Genomic DNA, 18,200 nt, shown 5'->3' with positions numbered 1-18,200 from the left:
GGGCTTTCTTTTTGTAGTGATGAATTTTTTCTAAAATTAGCAGTAATGGGCTTTCCAAGATGGCAGAAGAGTAGGAGGACGTGAAGTTCATCTCTACCCACAAACACATCAAGAATACATCTACAAATGGAACAATTCTCACAGAGCACCTGCTGAACACTAGCAGAGGACCTCGGACACATAAAAGAAGAAGAAAGATCACACGTAACCAGGTAGGATGAAAGAAAGAAGAAAGGAAAAGGAAGAGGAGAGGAAGCAGGTTGTGACCTGCACCCTTGGTGGGGAGCTGAAGATGAGGAGAGGTTCTCGTGTCTGTGGAAGCCCCCTCACGAGCGAGGAGATCAGCTGGGACAGAAGGGGAGCTTCAGGAGCTTGGAAGGGAGCCCAGCAACTGGTTGGTGGCAGGCAAGACAGTGAGACCTACACAGAGGGTCCGTGCCAGAGCACTGCACTCCCCAGCCTGAGACAGATGTCTGCTGGTGCACACAGGGGCTGCATGCTGGAACATGGGATTTGGAGAGCAGACCAGGGGAGGGGGCTGCGGCTGGCTGTGAGGAGACAGCCTGAGGGGACAGGAGTGAGGAGCTCCACAATCAGGAATGCTCATGGAGGAAGCCAGGACCACCACAGAAGCAATGTGCCCGTGTTGAGTGATGCGCAGTGGGTGGGGCCCCCATTGCAGCCTTTCTCCTCAAGTGCCAGCCCATGCCTCCATGAGCACTTGGGAGGGCTCCCGCCGGAGCCGGCACATGTGACCCTGCAATCGTCTTCCCTGCCCCCCCCCACCTCCCTGCCTGGGCAACCTGCTCGCCCCGGTCGCTGCCTGACGGGCTAGCGCGTTCCAATTGCTACCCCAGCATCCTGCCACCAGGGTGGCCTGCTAACCCCAATTGCTGCCTTGGCTCCTTCCTGCCTGATGGGCTCGTGTACTCTAGCAACCTCTGGAGCAGACTCCAGTGGGAGGAACACATGCAGAGGTGGGGCTGAAACCATAGCTGAGCCCCAGGGGTCGTGGGACTAAGGAAGAAGAGCTGAAATCTCTCCTCGCGCTGTGTGAACCACGGAGTTACACCTCCACTGACAGCTTCCTAAATTCAGTGCCTGCAAAACATCCAAAAGGACAAGTGCTCCTGTAGCTGGGACAGGTCTGGCTTTAGCAGCTGTGGGCTTTGTGGGCACGTACACGCGGGGATTGGGCCAGGTCAGAGTCTGAGCTGCCTCCATAGTTCCCACAGCAGGTCCAGGTGCACGACTACTGCAGTCCTGGGACCTGACCTCAGTGGATCTGTGCGAGTGACCAGGTGAAAACAATGCTTGAGAGTCACTACGGCCAAGTGCTCGCACACCCACAGTTAAGGTGGGACCAAGAGCAGTGCCAACAACAGTGTACTTTGTGAGCCCACACAATGGACGAAAGGGGACACAACAGAGCACATTCACAGGCGAACAGCTACAGAGAAGGAATACACATTGGCTTCTCTCCCAGTGGGAGTGCTCCAATCCCACCCACTTCGCACCGCAGATGAGAAACATAGCTAAGATCTGGAGACATCTACTCCAACAATTAGGGAGCAGACCCTGCCCCTGACAGGGCAGTGACAACCACAGAACAAAGGGGAGGCCCTCTCAATATCCAGGGCAGGCTCTGGTCACCATACCACCAGTCAAATCACGTATCAAGGGGATAAGAGCACAAGCCTCAGGACCAAGCTCACCCACTAGGGGGCAGACACCAGAAGCAACAGGAACTACAATCCTGCAGCCTGCAGAAAGGAGACCACAAACACAGTAAGTTTGACAAAATGAGACGACAAATATGTTGCAGATAAAGGAGCAAGATAAAAACCTACAGGAACAACTAAATGGAGAGGTGATAGGCAATCTATCTAAAAAAGAATTCAGAGTAATGATACTAAATATGATCCAAGATCTCAGAAAAAGAATGAAGGCACAGATTAAGAAGATACAAAAATGTTTAAGAAAGACCTAGAAGAACTAAAGAACAAACAAACAGAAATGAAAAATACAATTACTGAAATGAAAAATACACTAGAAGGAATCAATAGCAGAATAACTGAGGCAAAAGAAAGGAAAGGGCGCTGGAAGGCAGAATGGTGGAAATCACTGCCGCAGAACACAATAAAGAAAAAAGAACAAAAAGAAATGAGGACAGTCTCAGAGACTTCTGGGACAACATTAAATGCACCAACGTTCGAATTATAGGGGCCCCAGAAGAAGAAGAAGAAGAAAAAGGGCCAGAGAAAATATTTGAAGAGATTCTAGTCAAAAACTTCCCTAACATGTGAAAGGAAATACTCACCCAAGTCCAGGAAGCGCAGAGTCCCATACCGGATAAACCCAAGGAGTACCATAAAGAGGCACATATTATTCAAACTAACAAAAATTAAATACAAAGAAAAAATATTAAAAGCAGCAAGGAAAAAGCAAAAAATAACACACAAGGGAATCCCCAGAAGGTTATCAGCTGATTTTTCAGCAGAAGCTCTGTAGGCCAGAAGAGAGGGGCAGGATATATTTCAAGTGATGAAAGGGAAAAACCTACAACCAAGAATACTCTACCCAGCAAGGCTCTTGGTCAGATTTGAAGGAGAAATCAAAAGCTTTACAGACAAGCAAAAGCTAAGAGAGTTCAGCACCACCAAACCAGCTATACAACAAATGCAAAAGGAACTTCTCTAGGCAGAGTAAAAAAAAAAAAGAGGCCACAACTAGAAACAGGGAAATTACAAACAGGAAAGCTCACTGGTAAAGGCAAACATACAGTAAAAGCAGGAAATGATCTGTACACAAATATGATATCAAAATGAGCAACTGTGAGAAGAGAATACAAATGCAGGAAATGGGAATTGTATTTGAAATTAAGAGACCACCAACTTAAAACAACCTTCTCTATATAGGCTGCTTTATCAAAACCTCATGGGAAATGTAAATCAAAAATCTACAATAGATATACACACAAAAAAGATAAGTAACCCAAACACAACACTAAAGATGGTCATCAAACCACAAGAGAAGAGAACAAAAGAGGAAGGGAAGAAAAAAGACCAAAAAAACAAACCCAAAACAATTTAAAAAATGGCAGTAGGAACATACATATCGATAATTACCTTAAATGTAAATGGACTAAAAGCTTCAACCAAAGGACACATACTGGCTGAATGGATACACAAACAAGACCCGTATATAGGCTGTCTACAAGACACCCACTTCAAACCTAGGGACACATACAGACTAAAAGTGAGGGGATGGAAAAAGATATTCCATGCAAATGGAAATCAAAAGAAAGCTAGGGTAGCAATACTCATATCAGACAATACAGACTTTAAAATAAAGACTATTACAAGGGACAAGGAAGGACACTACATAATGATCAAGGGATCAATCCAAGAAGAAGATATAACAATTGTAAATATATATGCACCCAACATAGGAGCACCTCAATACATAGGGCAAAGGCTAACAGCCATAAAAGGGGAAATCAACAGTAAAACAATAATAGTGGGGGACTTTAGCACCCCACTTACATGAATGGACAGATCATCCAGACAGAAAATAAATAAGGAAACACAAGCCTTAAATGACACATTAGACCAGATAGACTTAACTGATATTTATAAGACATTCCGTCCAAAAGCAGCAGAATACACTTTCTTCCCAAGTGCACAGGAACGTTCTCCAGGATAGATCACATCATGGGTCACAAATTGAGCTTTGGTAAATTTAAGAAAACTGAAATCATATCAAGCATCTTTTCTGACCACAACGCTATGAGATTAGAAATCAATTACAGGAAAAAGTGTAAAAAACACAAACACGTGGAGGCTAAACAATATGTTACTAAATAACCAATGGATGACTGAAGAAATCAAAGAGGAAATAAAAAAAATACCTAGAAAAAGATGACAATGAAAACATGACGACCCAAAACCTATGGGATGCAGCAAAAGCAGTTCTAAGAGGGAAGTTTATAGCAATACAATCTTATCTCAAGAAACAAGATAAACAAAAATCTCAAATAAACAATCTGTCCTTACACCTAAAGCAACTAAAGAAAGGAGAAGAAACAAAACCTGAAGTTAGTAGAAGGAAAGAAATCATAAAGATCAGAGGAGAAATAAATGAAATAGAGATGAAGAAAACAAAGATCAATGAAACTAAAGGCTTGTTCTTTGAAGAGATAAACAAAATTGATAAACCTTTAGCCAGACTAATCAAGAAAAAAAGAGAGAGGACTCAAATCAATAAAATTAGAAATGAAAAAGGAGAAGTTACAACTGACAGCACAGAAATACAAAGGACCATGAGACTACTACAAGCAACTATATGCCAATAAAATGGACAACCTAGAAGAAATGGACAAATTCTTAGAAAGGTACAACCTTCCAAGACTGAACAAGGAAGAAATAGAAAATATGAAAAGACCAATCACAAGTACTGAAATTGAAACTGTGATTAAGTATCTTCCAACAAACAAAAGTCCAGGACCTGATAGCTTCACAGGTGAATTCTATCAAACATCTAGAGAAGACTTAACACCTACTCCTCTGAAACTCTTCCAAAAAATTAGAGGAAGGAACATACCCAAGCTCCTTCTACAAGGCCACCACCACCCTGATACCAAAACCAAAAACAGTATCACAAAAAAAGAAAATTACAAGGCCAATATCACTGATGAACATAGATGCAAAAATCCTCAAGAAAATACTACCAAACCGAATCCAACCACACATTAAAAAGATTATACACCATGATCAAGTCGGATTTATCCGACTTTATCCAGGGATGCAAGGATTCTTCAACACACGCAAATCAATCAACGTGATGCACCCTATTAACAAATTGAAGAAGAAAAAACATATGATCAACTCAATAGATGCAGAAAAAGCTTTTGACAAAATTTAACACCCATTTATGATAAAAACTCTCCAGAAAGTGGGCATAGAGGGAACCTACCTCAATATAATAAAGGCCATACATGACAAACTCACAGCAAACATCATTCTCAATGGTGAAAAACTGAAAGCATTTCCTCTAAGATCAGGAACAAGACAGGATGTCCACTCTCGCTTTCATTCAACATAGTTTTGGAAGACCTAGCCATGGCAATCAGAGAAGAAAAAGAAACAAAAAGAATCTGAATTGGAAAAGAAGAAGTAAAACTATCTCTGGAGATGATAGGATTTTATACATAGAAAACCCTAAAGATGCTACCAGAAAACTACTAGAGTTCATCAATGAATGTGGTAAAGTTGCAGGATACAAAATTAATATACAGAAATCTCTTGCATTCCTACACACTAACAATGAAAGTTCAGAAAGAGAAATTAAAGAAACAATCCCATTTATCATTGCATCAGAAAAAATAAAATACCTAGGAATAAACCTACCTAAGGAGGCAAAAGACCTGTACTTAGAAAACTATAAGAAACTGATGAAAGAAATAAAAGATGACACAAACTGATGGAGAGATAGACCATGTTCCTGGAATGGAGGAATGAATATTGGGAAATGACTATACTACCCAAAGCAATCTACAGATTCAATGCAATCCTTATCAAATTACCAAGGGCATTTTTCACAGAACTAGAACAAAAAATTTTGCAATTTGTATGGAAACACAAAAGACCCCGAATAGCAAAAGCAATCTTGAGAACGAAAAATGGAGCTGGAGGAATCAGGCTCCCTGACTTCAGACTATACTACAAAGCTACAGTAATCAAGACAATATGGTACTGGCACAAAAACAGAAGTATAGATCAGTGGAACAGGATAGAAAGCTGCGAGATAAACCCATGCACCTATCGTCACCTAATCTATGATAAAGGAGGCAAGAATACACAATGGAGGAAAGACAGTCTCTTCAATAAGTGGTGCTGGGAAGACTGGACAGCTACATGTAAACAAATGAAATTAGAACACTCCCTAACACCATACACAAAAATAAACTCAGAATGTATTAAAGACCTAAATGTAAGGCTAGATACTATAAAACTCTTAGACAAAAATATAGGCAGAACACTCTGACATAAATCACAGCAGTATCATTTTGGTTCCACCTCCTAGAGTAATGAAAATAAAAACAAAAGTAAACAAATGGGACCTAATTAAACTTAAAAGCTTTTGCATAGCAAAGGAAACCATAAACAAAACAAAAAGACAACCCTCAGAATGGGAGAAAATATTTGCAAACGAAGCAACCAACAAGGGATTAATCTCCAAAATATACAAACAGTTCATGGAGCTCAATATCAAAAAGACAAACACCCTAATCAAAAAATGGGTGGAAGATATAAATCGGTATTTTTCCAAAGAAGACATACATATGGAAAAGCACATGAAAAGATGCTCAACATCACTAATTATTAGAGAAATGGAAATCAAAACTACACTACAATGAGGTATCACCTCACAGTGGTTATAATGGCCGTCATCATGAAACCTACAAATAATAAATGCTGGAGAGGGTGTGGAGCAAAGGGAACCATCCTACACTATTGGTGGGAATGTAAATTGGTATAGCCACTCTGGAGAACAGTAGGGAGATTCTTTAAAAAACTAAAATAGAGCTACCATATGATCCAGCGACCTCACTCCTGGGTGTATATCTGAAGAAAAACATAATTCAAAATGATACCTGCACCCCAATGTTCATTGCAGCACTATTTACAATAGCCAGGACATGGAAGCAACCTAAATGTCCATCAACAGAGGAATGGATAAAGAAGATTTGGTGCATATATACAATGGAATATTAGTCAGCCATTAAAAAGAACGAAATAATGCCATTTGCAACAACATGGATGGACCTGGAGATTGTCATACTGAGTGAAGTAAGTCAGACAAAGAAAGACAAGTATCATATGATATCACTTATATGTGGAATCTAGAAAAAGGTATAAATGAACTTATCTACAAAACAGAAATAGAGTTACAGATGTAGAAAACAATTTTATGGTTACCAGCGGGCAAGGGGTGGGGGAGGGATAAATTGGGAGATTGGGATTGACATATACACACTACTATATATAAAATAGGTAACCAATAAGGACCTACTGTACAGCACAGAGAACTCTACTCAATAGTCTGTAATGGCCTATATGGGAAAGGAATCTAAAAAAGAGTGGATGTATGTATCTGTATAACTGATTCACTTTGCTGTACACTTGAAAGTAACACAACATGGTAAATCAACCATACTCCAATAAAATTAAAAAAAAATAAAATTAGCAGTAATGATCGCACAACTCTAAATATACTAAAACCCAACTAATTGTAAGAAAAGAAAAACAACTAAAACATGAATAAATGCTTGTGACTTTTCATCCGGCAAAAATGTCTTAGACATGACAGCAAAATAATAATCCATAAATTCAAAAATGGATAAATTGGAATTTATAAAATTAAAATTTTCTGTTCCTCAAAAGACACTTTTAAAAGGAGGTAATGTGTGCAGAACAATGATTCCCCACCCAAAGACATTTATGTCTTAATCTATGGAAGCCATGAATATGTTATGTTACAATGGCAAAGTGGAGTTAAGGTTGCATATGTAATTAACATTAATCAGGTGACCTTAAGATAGGAAGATTTTCCTGGATTATCTGGGTGGGTTCAAAGTAATCATAAGACATTAAAAGTAGAAGAGGGAGGTGGAATGGTAATGCCAGGAGAAGATGTGACTATAGAAGCATGGTCAGAGTGATGTGACATGAGAATGACTTACACTACTTTTCCTGGCTTTGAAAATGGAGGAATTGGGCCACAAACCAAGGAAAGTGGGCCTGTCTCTACAAGCTGATAAAATGAAGGAAATGTATTTTCTCAACAGCCTTCAGAAAGAAATGCAACCCTGCCAACATCTTGACTTTAGCCCAGTGTACCTGTGTTAGAATTCTAACTTAACAGAAACTATAATAAAATTTTGCTGTTTAAAATCACTAATTTCATGGTAGTTTGTTACAGAAGCAATGAAAAAGTAATACAGAAGGAAGAGATAAGCCACAGTTTGGGAGAAAATATTTGCAAAACACATGCCTGATATAGGGCTGAAAATCCAGAATATATAAAAAACTTTCAAAGCTCAATAATAACAAAACAAACAACCTAATAAAAATGGGCCAAACATTTTAACTGACTCTTCACCAAAGAAGAATGGCAAATAAACACATGAAAAGATGCTCAACATAATTAGTCATTAGAAAAATACAAGTTAAATGTACAATGTTATACCTATACATAACCACTAGAATGACTAATATATAAAATGATGTTCAACTTCATTAATAACATGGAAATGCAAATGAAAACCACAATGAGATAGCATTTCAACTCCAACTGTTTGGCAAATTAAAGTCTGACAATATCAAGTGTTGGCAAGAATGTGGAGCAACCTCAACATCTATATACTGCTTGTGGGAATGTAAATTGGTAGACATACTTTGAAAAACAATTTGGCATACTATAGCAAATTTGAAAATCATACATATTGTATGACTCAGTGGTTCCACTCCTAGGTATATTTAGAGAAACGATTGTAATTGTGTACCTAGAGATATGTACAATAATGTTCACAGCAACATTTTAATTGCAAAAATCTGGAAACACCTCAAATGTCTGTCAGCAGTAGAATGGATAATTAAACTGGGATCTATCCACAAGATGAAATACTATAAATTAGGGGAAAATATATAAATTACAGCTACATGGAAAAATCTCGATGGATTTCAGGAATTTGAGCATAAAAAAATATTTGTAGAGCAAAAAAGGTAAAATGTAGAAAATTATGCAAGTATATTTCTATCAATATATAGCTCAAAAATTTACAAAACCAAAAACATTGTTTAGTAATACAGACATATAAGGTGAAGTTAAAAAATTAAGAAAGGGAACAATAATCAAAATTCAGGGTAGGGTAGTGGTTATCTCTGAATGGATAGGGAATGGGATGAGAACCAGGGGATTTTATTTTGTTTTTCCTTTAAACTGGGTGGTAGGTAGGTATATGGTTGTTCATCATGTTATTATTTTTATACCTTTCATAAACTGATTAAACAGTCTCTTGGTTCTAATCCATATTTAATAAAAACAAATATAAAACATAAAAGAATTATGAAAAATTTAATGAGGTAAAGACTTATTTCCTTCAAAAATACTTATTTTTTACTTTATGTTCAGGGTATAGCACCTTTCTATAAGGTTTGGTAAAGACATATTTGGGGAGAATCAAGTTTACAAATCAACAGCAAGGGAACTAGATTATTAATAGCTTCAGATTTGATCTTCTACCAGCAACAAATATGAAACAGTGTAGGTTTGGTAAAACTTTAACAGTAATGGGTCACAAAAGTCTTGTTTTTACCATTAGATAGATGACCCTTTGCTACCTGTACCAGGATTAAAGTGCTTATCTTTCCAGACTAATACTTGAAATTTAAATTCACCACATTGGCAACTATGTGTAGTTAGGAAAGTCAGAGGTGCAATTTTATATTAAAGGTGCACTACATGCATAAAAAGCAGGCACACAGTAAGTAAGGAAGTTCCCCAACTCCTCAAGGAAGAATGCATGTGGATGCATGGGTGTTAAAGTAGATAACAGTTGTCCATTATGTCCCCATCCTCTCTATTCTTCATACTCCTCAATTCCAAACTTTATGAGTCATTAAGTGTTCTTGTTCTCTCTTCTATCCTAGTCAAAACCTACTGATTCTTCATTTATACCCTAGTATAAATTAGATTAACAGTTTAAAGAACAGGTTTGTTATTTGTGGTCTACTGTAAGCAAAATTTTGTATATGTACTTTTCTAGGAAGAGCATCCAAAGTTTTCGTCAGATTCTCAAAGGGGTCAAAATGGTTAAGAACCAGTGCTTTAAAGTATTTTCCTTCTTAGATATGGGCATTCAAGCACACTTGAAAGGTTTATGATAAAAGTATTTATTGAAATGGTAAACAAAATTGACAAACTCTTAGCTAGACTAATAAAAAAAGAGTAGATTCAAATAAATAAAATTAGAAAGGAAAGATAAGACATTATAGTGGATGCCTCAGAAACAAAAAGGATAATAAAGGATTATTATGAATAAGTATATGACAACAATTGGATAACTTAGAAGAAATTGATAAATTCCTAGAAACTAACAACTTACCAAGACTGAATCACGAAGAAATAGAAAGCCTGAACAGACCAATAACCAATAAGGAGATTGAATCAGTAATCAAAAACCCCTCAACAAAGAAGAACCCAAGGTCAGATAGCTTCATGGGTGAATTAGACATTCAAAGAATACCAATTCTTCTTAAACTCTCCCAAAAAATAGAAGAGGGAACACTTCCAAATTCATTTGATGGTATCACTCTGATATTAAAGCCAGACAAAGGCACTACAGGAAAAGAAAACTACAAGCCAATATCCCTAACGAACACAGATGCAAAAATCCTCAATAAAGTAATAATAGCAAACTAAATTCAACAGCATATTAACAGGATTATACAACAGGAACAAGAGGACTGTATCCCTCAGATGCAAGGATGATTCACCATATGTGTATCAATGTGACACACCACATTAACAGAATAAAAGATGAAAACCACATTTGTGATCACCTCAATAGATACAGAAAAAGCATTTTACAAAATTCAAAATCCATTCATGAGAAAAAGCTCTCGGTATAGAAGGAACTTAACTCAATAAACATCATATATGAAAAGCCCACAGCTAACATCATAATCAGTTGGGAAAAACTGAAAACTTATTCTCTAAATCCGGTACAAGTCAAGGATGTCCACATCTGAAACTTCCGTTTAACATAGTATTGGAAGTCCTAGCCAGAGCAACTAGACAAGAAAAATAAATATAAGGAATTCAAATCAGAAAGGAAGAAGTTAAATATCTGCAGAAGACACAATCATATATGTAGAAAACTCTAACAACAACCACAAACTATTAGAATTAATAAACAAATTCAGTAAAGCTGCAGGATATAAAATCAACATACAAAAAATCAGTTGTGTTTCTATACACTAACAATGAACTATCCGAAAAAAATTAAGAAAACAATTCCATTTCCAATAGCAATAAAAAGAATGAAACAGTTGAGAATATACTCAACCAGAGGTGAAAGACTTGTGCACTGAAAATTATAAAAAAACTAATGAAGGAAATTAAAGACACAAAAATGTAAAGACACCCCATGTTCATGGATTGGAAGAATTAATATTGTTAAAATGTCCATTCTACCCAAAGTGATCTACACATTAAATGCAATCCCTATTAAAATCCCAATAGCATTCTTTACAGAAACAGAAGAAAAATCCTAAATTTTATATGGAAACAAAAAAGACCCTGAATAGCCAAAGCAAGTCTTGAGCAAGAACAAAGCTGGAGGTATCACACATCCTGGTTTCAAAATATATTACAAAGTTACAGTAATCCAAACAGTATTGTATTGGCATAAAAACACACATAGACCAATGTAACAGAACAGATTACAGAGAAATAAACCCATGCATTTATGGCCAACTGATCTTTGACAAGGGTGCCAAGAACACAGTAGGAAAAGGATAGTCATTTCAATAAATGGTGCTGGGAGAACTGGGTATCTAGATGCAGAAGAATGAAATTGGATCTTAATTTCGCATCTCACACCATATAAAATATCAACTCAATATAGATTAAAGACTTAAATGTAAAAACTGAAATGTAAAACTACTAAAAGAAAGCACAGTGTAAAAACTTCTTGACATTGGTCTTAGCAATGACCCCAAAAGCACAGACAACAAAAGCAAAAATAAACAAGGGGGACAACATCATAAAAAGCTTCTGTACAGCAAAGGAAACAATTAACAGAGGCAACCTATAGAATGGTAGAAAATATTTGCAAACCATTTATCTGATAAGGGTTAACATCCAAAACATATAAGGAACTCATACAACTCAACAGCAAAAAAATAACTGACTAAAAAATGGGCAAAGAACAGTAATAGACATTTCTCAAAAGAAGACATAAAAATGGCCAACAGGTATATGAAAAGGTGCTCAGCATCACTAATCATCAGGGAAGTACAAATCAAAACCACAATGATATATCACCTCACAACTGTTGGATGGCAAAACGTCAAGAGATTAGTGTTGGCAAGGATGTGGAGAAAAGAGAACCCTTAAACACTGTTGGTAGGAATGTAAATTGGTATAGCTATTATGGAAAACAGTATGGAGGTTCCTCAAAAACTCAAAAATAGAACTACCATATGATCCAGTAATCCCACTTCTGGGAATATATCCAAAGAAAATGAAATCTGGATCTTGAAGAGATACTTGCACCTCCCATGTTCACTGCAGCATTATTCAAATAGCCAAGATATGGAAACAACCTAAATGTCCATCAACAGATGAATGGATAAAGAAAATATGGTGTGTGTATACGTGTGTGTGCGTGTTAATACTGAATACTGCAAATTTCATGGTTTAAAAATGTATATACATATATGTGTGCATGTGTGTGTATACACACACATGCATACACATACATACAATGGAATAAAAAGGATATCCTCCCATTTTTGACAACATGGCTGAACCTGGAGGACATTATACTAAGTGAAATAAGGCAGACTCAGAAGAGAAATACTGTATGATCTCACTTATATGTATAATCTAAAATAGACTCAAAAGCAGAGAGAAGAATACTGGTTACCGGTGTGGGGTAAGGTAGAGGGGAAAATGGGGAGGTGTTTGCCAAAGACTACAAAGTTTCAGTTATGCAAGAAGATTAAGTTCCAGAGATCTAATGTATATCATGGTGACTATGGTTAATAATGTTGTATTGTATACTTAAAATTTGCTAAGAGGGTGGATCTTAAGTGTTCTCACCACATACACAAAAAAATGGTAACTATATGAGGTGACAGATATGTTAATTAGCTTGATTGTGGTGATCATTTCACAATGTATACGTATGTCAAAACATCAAGCTGTACACTTTAAATGAATATTCTCATCCTGGATTGGAGGCCCTGGGCTTAAATGCCATTTATTGTATTGTATAAATACAACTTGTTTGTATTCAATTAGAAATTAAGATTAGATTTAGTAAACTATAAAACAACATTTAAATTAAATTGAACGAAAGTAACTAGAACTCTCAAATCAATATTTCTTCTCTGTTATTTTTTGCCGAAAACAAGCAAATGACAAGAAAATAAGTCAAACTCACATTATAGAAATACTTTAAAAAGAAACATCCGGTAATGTCTATGGCTGACTGTATACACACAGCCCAACCTCCAGTCATTTTAGTCTGAATACTGCGAATTTTATGGTTTAAGAAAAGGGTCACCCCACAGCTCTGCAGAGTTTTCAAATAAAGAGAGATTTAATTACATTCACGACATCATAATTAATAAGGCAGGAGTATATTGGTACAGTTGAAAAAGATGTTTAACAAGAGAGTTAAACTGAAAAAGGATCTTCTCATTAGCCACAAGTTTACCAGAAGAGTCAATTAACCAGAACACCACATTCATAAAGCATTTTGGCTTAGTACAGACTTATTGTAAATAGATTTAAACAAAGGCATAACTCACTTTACACAATAAAAGTACCTGGGAATAGTTCATGCAAATCACATTTTCATTCCTTCAGCAGTTCTAAGTTTCTCAAGGACTGAATCCTGATTATGTGAATAGTCCCTAGCACTCAGCTGGCAAGTTTATTTAATAAGTAATTCAATTGAATTCTATTTAAAATGTACTGGGGAATACAATAAATACCAAGAAATCCTGTTTATTCCATAATATAGTAAAGAGCAAACATTTATTTTAAAATTCAGAAATATGTAAATTCAGCTATTAGGGACAAATGCTAGTTACTTATTATCCAATCTAGATTTTGAGCTTTCCAAAGATAGGCGTGTCAAGGTAGGCTTAAAAACATCATCTCTCTAAGACTAATAAAAAGGAGAAAAAATACTGAGAGTCAGCAAGTATATAAGAGAGTGAAGCTATTCTAGACTGCTAATGAAAATTAATAAAACTTTACCCAGTGCTTCGTATATGCCTCAAACATATATAAGAAAAGTTCAGGAAATATTTTTTTGTTTAATAAATGAATAAATACCACCTTTATGTATGTCAGTTTGGCAATACATTGATATTTTTCATGCCTTCTGACTTACAATTCCATTTCTAGAAATTTATTCTAAGGAAACAGTTATAGATGTACATAAAGATTTATGTACAAGGTGTTTCGACAAAGCATTGATTACATTAGCAAAATAATTGGAAATATGTTAAATTTCCAAAAATTTATGAAAATTGTACACTTGAAAATGGTATATTCATACACAGAATATTTATGCCACTGTTAAGAATTCTGTCCAATGCCATCCAACTAGTCAGTGGTGGGGTCAGGATTCAGTTTCAGGCCTGTCTGACTCGAGTATATATTTCTAAGCATGTAGGTAAATTCAAGAATAACTTGAGGCTAGAAAAGATGAAAAGTACAACGGTGAATAGAATCAGTTACTACAATGAGATACCAATAGGCTGGCATGATAGATTAGATCAACAAGATAAAAGTTAAAAAGACATAAATGTACCTGTAACTAAGTCCAAAAAGTCTATATGCCTAAGTACAGACTGAGAAAAGACATAGCTTACCAGTGGCCCATGTAAAAAAGTTTAATGAATTTTAGAGAACTGCACAATCACTATATCATGGTCAAAGGCTGATTATAAGCAAGGTTGATTGTGATGACTCAAAACAAAAATAAATATAAAAACAAATGTGATCTTTGGCAGCTTTAACAGAAATATATTATCTAGAACAAGAGAAGTCAGAGTCTGACTCTATCCTGCAGTAGTCAAAATACTTACACCCGAAGAAAACACTAACCATCCTGAACATGTTTGGCAGAGAATGATCATGAAAGTGAAGGAACTCAAAGCTATGACATATGAGGAATGGTTAAACTACTAATACACTTATCCAGGAAGCAAAACTACTTAAAGTGTAACTGACATCTGAAGAGTTGTTTTGTGGAAGAGAGATGAGAATTGTTCTGTATGGCACCAATGCAAGAGATACAGGGCCAATGGGTAGAACTTATAATTATGAGACAGGTTTGTGTTTGACATAAGAAAGGACCTTAAGTTGAATGAGAGCTGCCAGAATATGGAATGGACTGCCTTAGGTTCCTTTATCCAGAGTTTTATTCATGTAGAAGAAAACAGTCAGTTAGCCTACCTACTGTAGAGGGGACTACAGTACCACAGTGAAGACTGAACTAGAAAACATCTAAGATTACTTTCAAAACTGAGATCTTAATGAATTTCTTAAACTAAGGCTTCCAAATATCAGGTGTACCTGTATAAACTTTTTAAGAAAGAGAAGTCAGACTGCTTAGAAGAACTAAAACCCTGTACTACTCATCGATTATTTGTTAAGAGAAATCACCAATTGTTTTTCATTGGAGTTAGGATTTTAGATGTTTGGGTTAAATATAATAGTGTTTACTTTGAGACACCTTGTAACTATTTCTCACAACTTAAAAAACGTGCCTAACAAATACTTCAAAGACGTTTTTGATGAATACAGCTAACAATCAAACCAACCTCACAGCTTTTACATCATATTTCTGTTATACAAAATTCAAACTTTTGTAGGCAAGTTACCTGCTCTGGTTTCACTAGACGCTTTCTGGACTCCTCTTCTTTGGCCGCATGCACACTTATAGATGCACATATTAGAGCTGCTGGCATGGTTGTCAGCTTTCCCATCTGAGAAAGATATAACAAAAAGGTATTTTTAATTGAGAGCTTCCCACCCTCTATTTCCTGATAAATTTTGGGGGGCATCTGAGGAACACTATTGGTTTCATTTAAATTTATTAAAAACTCAAGCACTCCAAATTATTCATACATTTTTAGGATATAATTCATAAAATTCTTTTCTCATGGTAGATGGTAGAGTCTTATTTTTACCAATTTGTTAACTATCTACTTCATATGTAATATAGCAATATGATAATTACCAGTTAGAAGTGAATATAAATTTTGAGGGATAAAGTGAGATATAGATTATGATATTCACTCAGTCCACAAATATTTATTGAGCAATTACTATATGCCAGACCCATCAGGGAACAAAACAAAGATCCTTGCTCTCATGGAGCTGACATTCTAGTGGAGAAGAGGCAGGAGATAAGCACAATACATATATTATACGGTATATTACAATCGATAAATGCTATAGAGAAAGTAAAGGATAAGGGTGATCTGGAGTACTGGGTGATTCAGGTTGTATCTTGAAATAAATTTTATAATTACATTATTTATAAAAATAACTTCCTACCATTACAAATCTTATGCCCCTAACTAACATATTCCTTTTTACCTATTTCATGCTTGATCTAAAGCCAAAAGTGACCTTAGTTTTAGATATAACTTGATTTGAATTAAGAATGCAGGAAAATTACTGGCTCTAAGAACAAGGCATTCCGGTGTTTATCCAGGTACCAGAATAATTCCTAAAGATTATTCATTCAACAAGGCCAAATGAAAAGCTTTCCAGGGAATGACTATTTTAAGGGCTTGATTCTTTAGACTCAGAAGGAGGCCTGCTGAAATTGACCAAAGACATCCAGAGGGAAGAGGTCTCTCTGGCTTACACATAAGTGGAATTGTTCAAGAACTGGAAGAAACACTGGCCAAAGGATTCCAAATGTTATCGGATAACAGTGATAGTGTCTGCACTTCATTTCTGACATATTTTTCAATATTTTCTGGGCAGAATACGGGAAGCTACAGGCACTAGTTAAGCAATTTCCTGTTTAAACTAGGCATGATTCTGATTTAGATTGAGACTCCAGAAATATAGGGTAAAATGAAGACTCAACACTAATAAAAGAAATTGTGTTCACTGTTTTTCCCCCTTCAAGCCTCCCTCTAGTACATATGTCAGCATCACAGAACAATTTATCTAGGCCTGCCTTCCAAAAGGCATCACTTCTGATTTCTTACACACAGTTGGTATTCACTAATTAAATAAGATTTCCACTCAGTATCTAATGTCGGGTATCAATAAAAAACATATTAAAATGGATGCCAGCAACGGATGTTCTCCCGTGCACCTGAAAATAATTTTCAATAAAGCTCTGAAGTGATTATTTGAAGCATGTCAATTCTTACAATATTTAAAACCTATTTTAAAAATACCAGAGTAGACCTTACTCCCTAGATAGAACTTTTGAAGTATGCTAATATCTGAAAAAATTTCAATATCCTATGTTCTTAGTATAGTCATTTTATTTCACATAATGGAAAAATAATAGTATGTAGACTATAAAATAAATTCATAGGTATTATTTAATAATTATGATCGATTGCTCCAGAGTGTGTACTGACTAATTGAACTAGTGGCCTAAAAAGTTAATACAGTATACCTTGAAAAATGCTTAAGTATCTTTGCTACATTTTCTACTCTGTAGGGCAGGGTCCATCCACCTTGACTTTTATTAATAAGGCAGTGTGGCATAATGGTAAAAACATAAGCTTAGGAGTTGCACAGACCTGGTTTTGAACTCAAGTTGTGGAACTTACTATCTAAATCTGGGCAAGTTACCTAAGCTCTTAAGAATTATGCTGCCCAATATGGTAATTACTAGATGCATATGGTTATTTAAATTTAAATTTATTAAAAATAAATAAAATTTAAAATTTAGTTCCTTAGTCACATTAGCCCCATTTCAAGTGCTCAACAGCCATAATGTAGGGCACAGATATACAATATTTCCATCACTGAAGAAATTTCTACTGGACAGCGCTATCTTAAGAGTCTCAGGTTATATATCTGAAAAGAAATGGGAATGCCTTCCTTTTTATGATTATCTTGAGGATTAAAGAATTACATAAAAATGGCTTGCACTTGGTAAATGGGCAATTAATTCTAGCTCCCCATTCTTTCTGATTGCTGAATAAAGATGTTAAGTGGTGGTGCTTACTCCCCATTTTTCTTCTCACATGTATTTGATGTTAATCAGGCTCTAGTGAGGGCCATAATAACAATAAAAAACATAGCATACTTATTGCCTCTAAACAAAAAAGGCCAAGACTTTGATCAAAAGAAAAGAGGCAGATTGGCACACTCAGGTCTTTTCAAAACACAGGTTATACTGATGAAAA

General features: G+C 36.0%; 1 protein-coding gene across 4 annotated transcripts in view; it reads right to left on the bottom strand.

Annotated features, from left to right (window-relative positions):
- The window catches only part of APOOL (apolipoprotein O like), a 91,793-nt gene that overhangs the window by 40,857 nt on the left and 32,736 nt on the right, over positions 1–18,200 (bottom strand). For all 4 annotated transcript variants that reach the window (XM_082447450.1, XM_082447453.1, XM_082447452.1 and 1 more), the window contains exon 2: positions 15,693–15,797. In XM_082447450.1, coding sequence (XP_082303576.1) covers positions 15,693–15,797 — 105 coding nt within the window. The remainder of the gene's footprint in view (positions 1–15,692; positions 15,798–18,200) is intronic.

Source organism: Balaenoptera physalus (assembly GCF_965194825.1).
Source record: "Balaenoptera physalus genome assembly, chromosome: X".
In the NCBI taxonomy this organism is placed as follows: domain Eukaryota; kingdom Metazoa; phylum Chordata; class Mammalia; order Artiodactyla; family Balaenopteridae; genus Balaenoptera; species Balaenoptera physalus.
Note: the sequence above shows the minus strand (reverse complement) of the source record. Positions and strands in the feature narration are given on the sequence as shown.